The sequence below is a fragment of the Hydra vulgaris genome, chromosome 10 (assembly GCF_038396675.1).
Source record: "Hydra vulgaris chromosome 10, alternate assembly HydraT2T_AEP".
In the NCBI taxonomy this organism is placed as follows: domain Eukaryota; kingdom Metazoa; phylum Cnidaria; class Hydrozoa; order Anthoathecata; family Hydridae; genus Hydra; species Hydra vulgaris.
In genome coordinates this window covers 32,039,040-32,051,289 of record NC_088929.1, presented here as the reverse complement: position 1 = coordinate 32,051,289, position 12,250 = coordinate 32,039,040, and the positions used below count along the sequence as shown (strand labels likewise).

The following is a 12,250-nucleotide window of genomic DNA, read 5'->3' as shown; positions in this document are numbered from 1 at the left end:
TTCTTACCATTAATCGTTGTTATATTAATATTTTAAGACGAATGTTTAAAGCATACCATATTATAATTTGAATCAGGGATATTATCTCTTAGAATTGCAGTTATCAAACCAGAGTTATTAGTCTTTGGCCTTAGCCTAGGCCTTGAACATTCTGACCTTGGCCTTAAATATTTTGGCCTTGGTCTTAATAATATTAGAACTTTCTTTTGTGTTTGCATTTTAAAAAATAAAGAGTTATTTTTGTTTACTTAAAAGCTTTAGAACTTAATTTTGTGTTTTATGTCACTGTTTAAATTTTCGACTGGCCATTAAAGCAACAATCAATGATATGATTGGTTAATGGAAATTTAATACATCCATATATTAGGCCGCATGATTTGTTTTAACATTTTTTATTAGTTAAAACATTCCAAAATTTAAAAAAGATTTAAACACATGAATTTTTCTTAAAATTAAAAACATAATTTTAAAAGTTTTTTAAATTAAAATAGTTATTAGTTATATAGTTAGATAATTTATTAAAGTTTTTTTTATTTATTTATACTGTTTTTATACAAATAACCGAAATCTGTTCAAAAAAGTTATTAGTAATGTATATTTAATAGATTTTTTTTATAAGTTTATTTAAAAAACTGAGCCTTGAACAAATAAGTAATAACTTAATATCCTTCTTTGATAGTTTGGTCACTGAACTATCAAAGACTTGCCTAAGAACAACATTAGAAACCGCTTTAAAAAACTAAAAATAGTAATCTAAGGTGTAATACTAAAAATAGTGTTACACATCAGATTTAAAAGCTCTCTACCAAAAAAAAATTTTGCAAATTATAAAAAAATCGTGTTTTACAAAAAAAATAGTTTTGACAAACTATCTTGAATGAATAAATCACTAGAATTTAATCAAAAAAAGTTTTCATTAAAAAAAAACTGTACACAAAAAATGAAACAATATTCAAAAATTAAAAAAACATGTATGAGACAAGCATTTCTGTGACCCTGCGATGCCAGCTCCTGTTAAACGTATCTTTTGTCAGAGTGGATTGATAGTGTGCCTTCATAAAGCTCATAAGTCTGATTCGTTGCTTGAAACTTTGATGTTTCTTAAATGTAACAAAGACTTATAAGCTATATAGTGATAGTGTTGATTTATATTTGATGTAACTAATATCTAATATATATTTTTATATAAAATGTTGATATTAGTTGTTAGCATTAAGCACAAAAATACATAAAAATAAAGTATTAATAGTTTTATTTTTTATTTTTATGTAGTTTTGTTTTTGGCTTGCATATTATCTCCAAATATATTTTCTTACTGACTTCATCAAATTCTGCACATAACCTTGGTATAACTGGTGAAACCTTGGCACACGTGGTTTTATTGTCACAGCACTTGCTACCTGCAGTTTTGTTAACAATTTGCCTTAACGTAAGACCAAAATTTAGGCCTTTGGCTTTGAAAATGTGTGTCTAGGCCTTGGCCTTAAAACTTTTGTCCTTGACCTTAAAACTCTTGGTCTTGGTCTAGAAACTATTGACTTTGGCTTTGTACTTGGCCTTGGTCTTGAAACATGTGGCCTTGCTATTTTTGGCCTTGCTAACAACCCTGTATCAAGCACAAATGTTCATCTTTGTCTTTTGGTTAACAATAAACAGATTTTTCTTGCATGAAGTGACACAATAGTGCATTCAGCATAGTGCATCCAGTAAGTTTTTAAAACTTTTCGCTTATGAAGCAAGGACTCACCAAGAAACAAATATCACCCTAGAATTCCACTGATAATGTCAATCTTCAAATATTATGCTTACTTTTTTATCCATTGCAATTTCTTTTTGTCAATAAAGCTTTTTGTAAATAAGAATAGAGTCAGATGCATAAGAACCAAGTTTGATCTGATATTGACTATATATGCATATAGTTTCTTGAATATTTGCCCTAAAGTTTCTTTAATATATGCATATAAGTTTTTAATATATGCATTTAAGTTAAAGAGAACTGTTAATGCACCCAACTCACCTAATATTGCAGCATGGTTCAATAACAAACCATAATAAACAGACATAATAATATATAACTGCATGAAATAAAAAATATAAAAATGAAATAATATAAAACAAGATGAAACAATAACTTTTGCATTAATGATAGCAGTGGGTATTGAGTTAAAAAATTGTTTATTATTAAATGCATCAAAAGATCAATTAACAGCTAGCAAGCAAAAGGAAGAAACAAATTAGATTGCAATATTTCTAAAAATAGTACAAACACGACATTGAAATAAAGAACTTATTCAGTGTTGAACTTTGCATGTTCTATCATCAAAGCAACAATACATATTTTTCACACTACTGGTCTGATATACAAAGGAGAAATTTAACAACTTGACAGTTTTAATAATTGGCCTTGATTGCTCTGTTTGTAAGTTGAACTAATAAGGTGCCAAAAAGAATTAGGGACAACAATTGCTTATCAAACATTAAAAATTATAGTGAAACAAAAGAAAACAATAAAGAAGTATCTTTCATACCGTAAACATGTTCAGTATAAAAAAAAAGGGGTTGTCCATAAATTACATCACGCTCTAGGAAGGAAGGGGAGGAGTAAGTGGTTTTGTGACAACTTGAAAAGGACTTGTTACTAAAGAGTTTCCTTGCAAATCTCTTAAAGTCATAAAAACTGTATCAAATTTAATGTTTAGTAATGTCATATTGAATGCTTATTTCATTAATAGGTTCACCAATTGATAAACTTGGAATAAAATTTTACATAAATTGTTTTAATATGCTAACAATTTTTTTTTATTGGTTCTTGATTTTAAATCAAAACCCCTTATTTCATGGTGAGGTTTTCGGAAGAATAAAGTAAAAAATAATAAAATAAACAGTTACCAACATCATGAGACAAGTATGTGCATCAATAGAAACTCTAGCATCAACTAAAACACACAAATTAAGATGCAATAGTAAAAAATAAAAATTCAAAAAACTAAAAAATTAGAAGAAATACAAAAAAAAGTTTTTAACTATTACACTCCTTTTCAAAAAATTAAAAATTAAAAAAAAAAAACTATGCTCATCCCAGGAAGAAAAAAAGCTAATGCAGTATATTGCCATTTTATGTAAAAATATGTAATAAATAAAAATATAATTATGTGTAATCAAAATGAAATCAGCACTTTAAAAATATCGTGCAGAAGTATTTTTTCTATATTTTTGATGGAATTTTTTTACAGCATTTTTTATATTTTAATTTCTTTTAATTCTTTTCTAAAACTTACTCATGAATTGTAGATCACGTTTTGCTTCTTCTAACTCTAAAACTGTAAGAATTGAACTGGCTGCTTCTCTGGATGCATCTTCAATATTATGGGCTTCATCTAATATCACTATACCATCATCAATATTGATTGACATCTACATCAACATCAAAAAAAATAAAAAATAAAAACTTAGTGCTATGAAAAAGCACTTGATTGTAGTTTACTTGCACTGTACAGTAAAATTGTAGTTTACATGTACTTTACTATACAACTGTAGTTTACATTTACTGTACCATACAATTGAAGTTTACTTGTACTGTACTGTACAATGTACCATAAATTATAGTTTACATGTACTGTACCATACTATTGATGTTTACTTCTACTGTACCATACGATTGTAGATTACCTGTACTTTACCATACAATTATTATTATAACAAACAATTTATATATATAAAAATAAATTTATATATAATATGATACAAAAAACTTAATTATTAATAAATAACTTTTGAGTACACAGAGTAAATTACTAGTATAATAAATATAACTGTTTAAAATAAAAACAATAAATTATAAGCAAAGTTAAAACAAAACAACTTGTCATACTTGATTTCTTATAACGGGATCAATAAGATAGTTAAATGGACAGAAAATGATATCAGCTGTTCTACTCAATTCACGAGCACCAAAATAAGGACATGCCTTTAAATGAATTATATAAAACTAAAAATATTTTCAATACATTGAAGACAAATAATATACTAAATTTAATACCATATTCTCTTTTTTCTATTTTAATAATAAAAGGTTTTTTAGTTAACTTTATAGTTATTTTTGAAAACATTAAAGAAACAATCTCAACCATTTCACTTTTATTTTTCTAGAAGTAAGGTTTTTTATTTTTAAAATGTAAGAACATGTAATTTTTAAATGTAAGAGTTATTAATTGTTGGATTTATTTTTAAAAAAATATCTTTAAATGCTATTTAAAATAATACCTATTATATCAAAGTATTGTTTTTGTTGCTATGACATTCTTTCTTATTAACTATTATTATTTAACTGCTATTTGCGTTCTCTTGATTTTAATTTACAAAAATTTTTAATTAATTTCATTAAAAATAAAATTATTAGTTATGCTTAAAATTGCCAAATGTAAACAAGATAAAGGTGTAAAACATTTTTATCTTTTTCTCTCTTAAATTATTAAGTGTTGAAACAAAACAACTTCACTACTTATCAAAATTTTAGCAATAAAAGCAAGTTGTTACTTGTCAGGACAGGTGTATAGTCTTTATGATCACCCTGCTATTTTCTAAGAAAGGGCTGGATGAGATTGTCTCCTGTCATTAGTACTATTTAATATCAATCATGCCTATAGTAATATATATGTGCCTATAGTAATATATACATATATATTAATTTTTTTAAATTTTTTTTTGTGTGTGTCTTTTATATAGTTTGAGGTGTCTTAGTTACTGTTTTAGCTCACCTGTAATCTACTTTATATGTATGTTTGTGTTCTGTCTAAACCTCTGGCGCGGTGTTGACTCACCTGTAAATTGCTACCTTTATGTTTGTGTTGTCTGAACCGCTGACGCGGTGTTGACTCACTCATAAGTTGCTATCTGTATGTTTGTATTCTGTCTGTTTATGTTTATATCTATGTTTGTGTTCTGTCTGAACCTCTAGCGTGGTGCTTACTCACTCGTAAGTTACTTTATGTATGTATGTGTTTTGTTTAAATGTTTTGTTTAAATGTTTAAATCTGTTTTGATGCAGTGTGAGTTCAACTAACTAGACACTCCAACTATTAAACTTATGCTCACAATTATCTCTAGTATTTTGTTGGGAGTAATATTATTCCTAATGCATTTCCAAAATATCATGCCTGATGTTTTAAGGTGCTGTTTGCAGGAAGTAGCTCCTTTTAATTACTCCAGGTTAGGTCAGGGTCATCACAATCACCCTGCTACTGGTATTGTGTAAGCCAGTACCACCTGTCCCATGCCCTGCTACCTCATAGAGTGTGCTTTTTCAGGAAAAGGTCAGGAGAAACAAACTCCGACTTAAAAATCCCCTGCTTTAGGGCTCTTGATTGAGTAAAGGCTAGAGATGGTGTTTCTATATAAACATTCATCTTAAGCAGATGTTAACTGCATCCAGCTGTTTTGTAGGAGGCCTCCTAGGCAAAGACTTTAGGGGTAAGCAGAATAATTCTGTTGACCAGCCTTGAACCCCTTCTTCATCTATTAGGCTGGCATAGTTGTAAACCTGTATTACATTGTTTCCTGGCTAGGATGATGAATGCTATATCTTCTTGACTTTTCTCATAGGCTTTTGCTTGTGCCTCCTTGATAGTGGCTATGCAACTCTTCCTGTTATCTCCTAATGAGGTAACAGCTATAAAACTCAGTTAAATGGTTTTGAGGCCGGCTGATAGTAAAGTTTCCCGAACTCTGTGGTAGCTCTCAGAGGCTGATTCCATCAACAGCTGCTTAATATTAGAGTATTAACAGTTGCGCATGGATATTGTCCCTGTTAATGCTTTTGGTGCACTTGTTGCCGAGGCTGCATAAGGAGCCCTATGCTACAACTTAGGGTTAATTACAGGACTGAGGAAATCACATAGCTCATTGCTTGGGAGGCCATGCTCTATCTATGAATGAGTCAAGTTCTCTTTAAACTTAAAATGCCAAAAGTAAATCAAAAGATTCAACATAAAAAACCATCTCTATCACCTAACTGTTTTAATAAATCTTTTACTAATATTTGTGTTCTGCGAAGCAATCTTCCAACAGCTGAATCTTACCTCAAAATTTACCAGACTTGCTTGCTCTTAGTGAGACTAATTTAAATTTTTCTATTCCTTCTTCTGATCTCAATGTTGATGGGTACTACCTTTCGATTCACTAAGACTCCAATAGTCACATGCTTGGCTTAGGGGTCACCTATTTGTTGTGAAATCAGGTTCTAATCCTTTGGCCATTCTTTATGTGCTTCCACTTAGCACCTCTTCACTTTATCTCCTTTCTCTTTGTTCTTTATTGTTCTCTTTGTTCTTTATTGTTCTCCTTCTTCCCAAGGCTGCATTCTTTTAGATATAATTTCTGATCAAATTGACCATGCTCTCTTTCTTTACCGTTCTGCCAATATTGTTATTATTAGTAACTTTAATGCTCATCACACTGAATGGCTTGGCTCTAATGTCACTGACACTACTGGTAGTAAAGCCTATAACTTCTGCACTTCTCAATTTCTTACTCAGATAGTTAACTTTGTTACTCGTTTTCCTGACAACCCTAATCTTGTATCTTACCTCAGAAGTTAGGCTCTAGAAACTTTAGGAAGATCTTCAACAGCGTTGTTAACAAAGGAAGGTCTAACATTCCATCACTCACTCATGGGAATGATCTTATTACCTCTCTTAAAGATAAGGCTGAACTATTTGCAAAGAACTTCTCTTTTAATTTAGCTCTCGAATCTTATGGCCATTCTCTTCCTTCTATTTTAATATTTCTAATTAAACAGGTTAACCCATTGTTAGACATTCAAATCACTTCAGCTTCCGGTGCTAAAATCATATCTCAATTAAACTTTTCTTTGGCTTGTGGTCCAGACAACATTCCTATCACAGTCTTACAAAATTGTTCTCCAGAACTTTCTTCAATTTTCTCTAAACTATTTAATAAGTGCTTGACTGAGTCTTGTTTTCCTGCCTGCTGGAAAATGGCATCTGTTGTTCCAATTTTCAAAAACTCTGGTAAACATTCTGACTCCTCCAATTATCATCCAATCAGTCTTCTTTCTGTTATTAGCAAGGTCTTTGAGTCGTCGATAAACAAATTTCTCAGATCCCATCTTGAGTCACATAACTTGCTGTCAGACAATTAATACAGTTTTTGATCCTCTTGCTCTACGGCTGACTTGCTAACTGCTGTGATTGAAAGATTTTATCGTACATTAGATGGAGGCGGAGAGGCTAGGGCTGTTGCTTTTGACATATCTAAGGCTTTCAACAAAGTTTGGCATGTTGGTCTTCTCCATAAGCTTGTTTCTTATGGTGTGTCTGGGAAGGTTTTGGTCCTATTATATTTCTTATCTACACTAATGACCTTCCCTACAACATCTAAAGTAATTTTTTTGCTGATAACTCAACTTTATTACTCCTGTCTTGACAAAAAGTCTTCTCTTTTCCATTGCTTAGAACAGGCAGCTGATCTTGAATCTGATCTCACTTCTGAAACAGATTGGAGCTCACAGTGGCTTGTAAATTTTAAACCCAACAAAACTTAGTTATTTACTATTTACTACTGACCTTTGATGGAAACCACATATACAATTTATTGCTAAATTAGCATCTCTTAAGGTTGCTTCTGTTATTGTGCTTGCCATTTTCTCTCCTGATTCCATTCTCTACCTTTACAAATCTCTTATTTGTCAGTATGGAATACTGTTATATTTGGGCTGGTCCTTCTAATGATGCTTTTTCTCTTCTAGACAAGGTCCAAAAACACATTGTAAACGTAGTTGGACCCGGTCTATCTGCTAAGCTTGAGCCCCTTTCCCATTGTAGTAAAGTTGCAGCTTTTTCTCTTTTCTACTAATACTATCATGGCCACTGCTCAAAGGAGCTTTCATCTCTAATTCCATCAACTAAAACTCATTCTCGCTTGACTCGCCATTCATCAAAGTCACATTTTTATACTGTATTATACTTCAACCCTTTGAAACTCTCTCCCATCTTCATGTTTTCCTGACTCATACAACCTTCAACTCTTAAAGTCTTCTGCCAACTGCCATTTTCTTGTTCTATAACTCTATTATTTAAAAAAAAAATTAGTACAGCAATCAGTATTATAATAATTTACAGAGAAGTATGAAAAATTGAAATTAGTACAGTTTAATTAGTACATTGAAAAATGTACTAATTAAACTGTTGTACTAATTTTTTTTTTCCTGTCGCCTCCTCAAGGCCGAGAAGGCCACTACAGACGACGAGGCTACTTATTTGTGTTTATAGCCCTCTCTCAGCTCTACAACTCCGAAACACGAACCTTGACAAACAAGGCTGCTGCGCAGAGAAACAAAAAATACAACTTATATATTTTTGCTGGGCAGAGAATTTTTAAATCATAGATTTTAAATCTTTAATCAGGTCACAAAAAAATAAGACCACTCAAAACTTTCAACAAGATTAAATTTTGAGTTTCTTTTTTTATAAATTTAAAGAAACAATATTAGATGTATCCACAAGTCTCATAATATCACTTGATAACAGTTAATTATTTTGTAATATCTTTACTGTCAGTTTAAATCAATTAGTGATTTTGAAAAAAAATAGTTTCCAAAAATAAACATCACATTAAAAACATTAAAATTTTGAAACACTGCTAATAAGTTTATGAAAAAATGAATGAACTGGGAAAGGGTACCACCAAGATAATGCTATCTATTATGTGAAACACAATCTGTAAATTCTGACTAACTTGATTTTCTTACATCAGTTATAGATAGTGGGTCAATCTTGTGCTGTAACATCCATATTTTCATATCAATGAGCAGTATTCTTTTGACTATTGAATCAACTTTTATCATTGATCAATTCAAGAACTACCAGGTTTTTCAATTAAGTTAGTAAAAACATCTTTTTTCTATGTAAATACCTCTTTCATTTTAATGATCAAAGAAAATACTTTCAAAATTAATGTAGTTTATCAAACAAATTAACAGTTTTAGCTGAATTACAAAATATATAACGGTATACTCATTTGCACATCAACCATATTGTTGCTACAGTATTGAATTGAAGTTTTGATCATTTTCTCTTATTGTTTTACTATTCCCTAAATATCTTCCAAAATTACCCGTGAGTTTAGACAAGGTTCAACTTAACTCCGCATACTATTAGTGTTAATTTAGTAAATGACTTTACAACCCTTTATTGGAGCATAATATAATGTAAACTGGTAACATTGTGATTTATCAACTTATTCAATTAGTAAAATAAACTAAATCTAATTAATAACTTATTCTAAATCCCTTGATCAAATATATATATATAAATATATATATATATATATATATATATATATATATATATATATATATATATATATATATATATATATATATATATATATATATATATATATATATTCAGGGAGATGTAGTAGAATGACTGCTCCATCAATTTAAAGTATTGTTTATAAAAATACTTGAAGTCTTATGAGAAAAAAGATTTCCAATCATGGTTATCTAAATTTTGAAATTGAAATTTGAAAACAGCTACACACAATAACATTTATCTAATCAAGCATCCCAGAGTTAAGCTGGAATATGCAAAAAATAGTTAAGGAAACACATTATTTTATTAGCTATTCATTCCATCTACAACTTGATATATTCTAAAAAACTATAAAAACTAAGTTTTGTTCTAAATAGATCAAAATAAATCAATGAACCATGATGATTCTATTCTTTTTTTTTTTATAAAGATACTTTTACATTTTTAAATTACAAGTTTTTAATTTATTATTTTTATAATAATAATAATAATAATAATAATAATAATAAAAAAATATAATAAAAAATATATAAATATATGTAATCAATGATTACATATATTTATTACTCATAACATTTTAATAAATAATACAACTAATTAATGAATCAATAAACCTTCTTTTTTTTCCCAGCTGCTACTAAATCTTCAATATCCCAAGCTGTATTAAGATTACATTGTTCTTGAACGACATTTTTGGAAAGCAGATGTACATTATTGTAAAATCTACAACTTTTTCCCTGAAAAAAAAATGAAAAATATATATTTATATATTTATAGACACACACACAGATACAGCTCTCGGAATTAGGGTCGACATAACCGAATGTCAATCTAACTACCAACCTAAAAGTGTTCAAAGTCAGCAAGAAATCGCACCTCATTTCTATGTTTTATGGAAAAACCTTTGTGTCAAGTTTTTTTTGCCGACCTTTAACAGTTTAAGGTCGGCAATAAATTGCCGACCTCATTTTTTCTAATTCCGAGGGCTGCAGATATGTATATGGTATATATATTTGTATGGTATAAATATGTATAAGGTATATATATGTATTTGGTAAATATACAACAAGGATATATATACATTTTTTTTTTTTTTACATACATACATACATACATATATACATACATACATACATACATACATGATGATAACAATAATTTTGATACAAAAACCTTCATATTTCAATATTTATAAACATACCTCATTTCCGCGTACTAGTTTTTTACATTCTTCATTCTTGTTTATGTTTTTTGAAACAGTATGATGAATACAGGTATACTCTCGACTGCTTAAAATGCTCATTCTAAATCATTTATTTCAATTTTTTCATATATATATATATATATATATATATATATATATATATATATATATATATATATATATATATATATATATATATATATATATATATATATATATATATATATATATATATATACATACACTTAATAAACAATCTGTTAGAAAAAATGTGATGGATTCTGTATCTCTGTTAAATTAACAGAGCAACTTGTTATCAAAAACAACTTATTAACAAAATTTCTACTAAGTTCTAAATAAATCTTTATAATAATGCTACATATAAAAAATTATTTTTATGTTGATTTAAAAGATGTTTTTCCTTTATAATTGTGATTAATTTTATTGTAGAACATGCAAACATGCAATATATGCAAACATGCATAGATACCTATTTATGCAAACATGCATAGACAAATTGCAGTAAGTTTACATTGTACAAGTTTACATTTACAGACAAAAGGTTTATATTCAGTAACTTAATAAACTGTCAGTTTTTTTTTAGTCTCATAATTTCTTTACTCCTAGAAATAACAACAAGAAATAATACATAAATCTCTCCCTCATTATCCTTATTACTGGGGTACATAGCTAAATGATTGGAGTGAAGTACTTTTAAATAAAATAAAGCGCTTTTAGATATAATTAACCATTTATAGTACTTTAATAATGAACAGCAGTGACATATCCAGAAATTTTTGGGCCATACCGGTCTAAGAATTCTGTTTAAGTTTTAAGGAGATTTTTTTTTTCACCTTTTTTTTTACCTATTGCGTAAATTGCTTACATTTTTTGAAATAAAAATAACTAACCAAAATGTTTATTAATGTTACATTAACAGCTTTAGTGCCAACATAGATTTGCCACTTATTTTCATTTATATGTTTTATTTACAAACTAATATAAAGAATAAAATCAAATTTATTTCTTAACTGCTTCTCCCATGAGTATCCTTAATGCAGGTACTTGTAAAAAAAATTTATAACTATAACAATTAATACACTGTATATTTATATGTATCTGGGGCAGTTCTTCTAATGATGCCCTTTCTCTTTTAGACAAGGTGCAAAAACGAATTGTAAACATAGTTGGTGATGTGATAATGACGACGATGTGATAATGGTTGGAGGTTGGCTGCCAACCTCCAACCATTATCACATATTCGTAATGTTGTTTCTCTTTCACTTTTCTACAAATACTATAATGGGCACTGCTCTAAAGAGCTAGCATCTCTTGTGCCATCTGCTAAAATTCATTCTTGTGTTACTCATCATTCAATTAAGTCTCGTCCTTCTTCTGTGACTGTTCCTAAGTGCTCCAAAAACGCTCATTTGTCCAATTTTTTTTATCTCGAACATCAGCGCTTTGGAATTCGCTTCCTTCATCTTGGTTTCCTGATTCATATAATTTGCAACCTTTTAAGTCATCTGTCAATCATTATCTTGCTCTACAATCTTTATCTTTTTTTCTTTCAGTAACTTCCAACTTTAATTAGTGGCTGCTTGCAGCCTTGTTGGAAGCAAAGATGTTTAAAAAAAAAAAAAAATTCTTTTAAATAAACTAACAAGATTTAATTAAGGACATCATCATCATTATCTTGAATAGGATTAAACAA

At 28.9% G+C, this 12,250-nt stretch overlaps 1 protein-coding gene across 3 annotated transcripts in view; it reads right to left on the bottom strand.

Annotated features, from left to right (window-relative positions):
• LOC100197997 (Fanconi anemia group J protein homolog) overlaps positions 1–12,250 on the bottom strand; it is a 95,803-nt gene that overhangs the window by 70,376 nt on the left and 13,177 nt on the right. For all 3 annotated transcript variants that reach the window (XR_010641260.1, XM_065807805.1, XM_065807806.1), the window contains exons 7-11: positions 10,534–10,636; positions 9,947–10,069; positions 3,872–3,967; positions 3,279–3,414; positions 2,890–2,936 (exon numbers count right to left, since the gene is read on the bottom strand). Coding sequence is in view for 2 of the 3 variants with exons in the window: in XM_065807805.1 (XP_065663877.1) it covers positions 2,890–2,936; positions 3,279–3,414; positions 3,872–3,967; positions 9,947–10,069; positions 10,534–10,636 (505 nt within the window). In the remaining variant the exon portion in view is untranslated. The remainder of the gene's footprint in view (positions 1–2,889; positions 2,937–3,278; positions 3,415–3,871; positions 3,968–9,946; positions 10,070–10,533; positions 10,637–12,250) is intronic.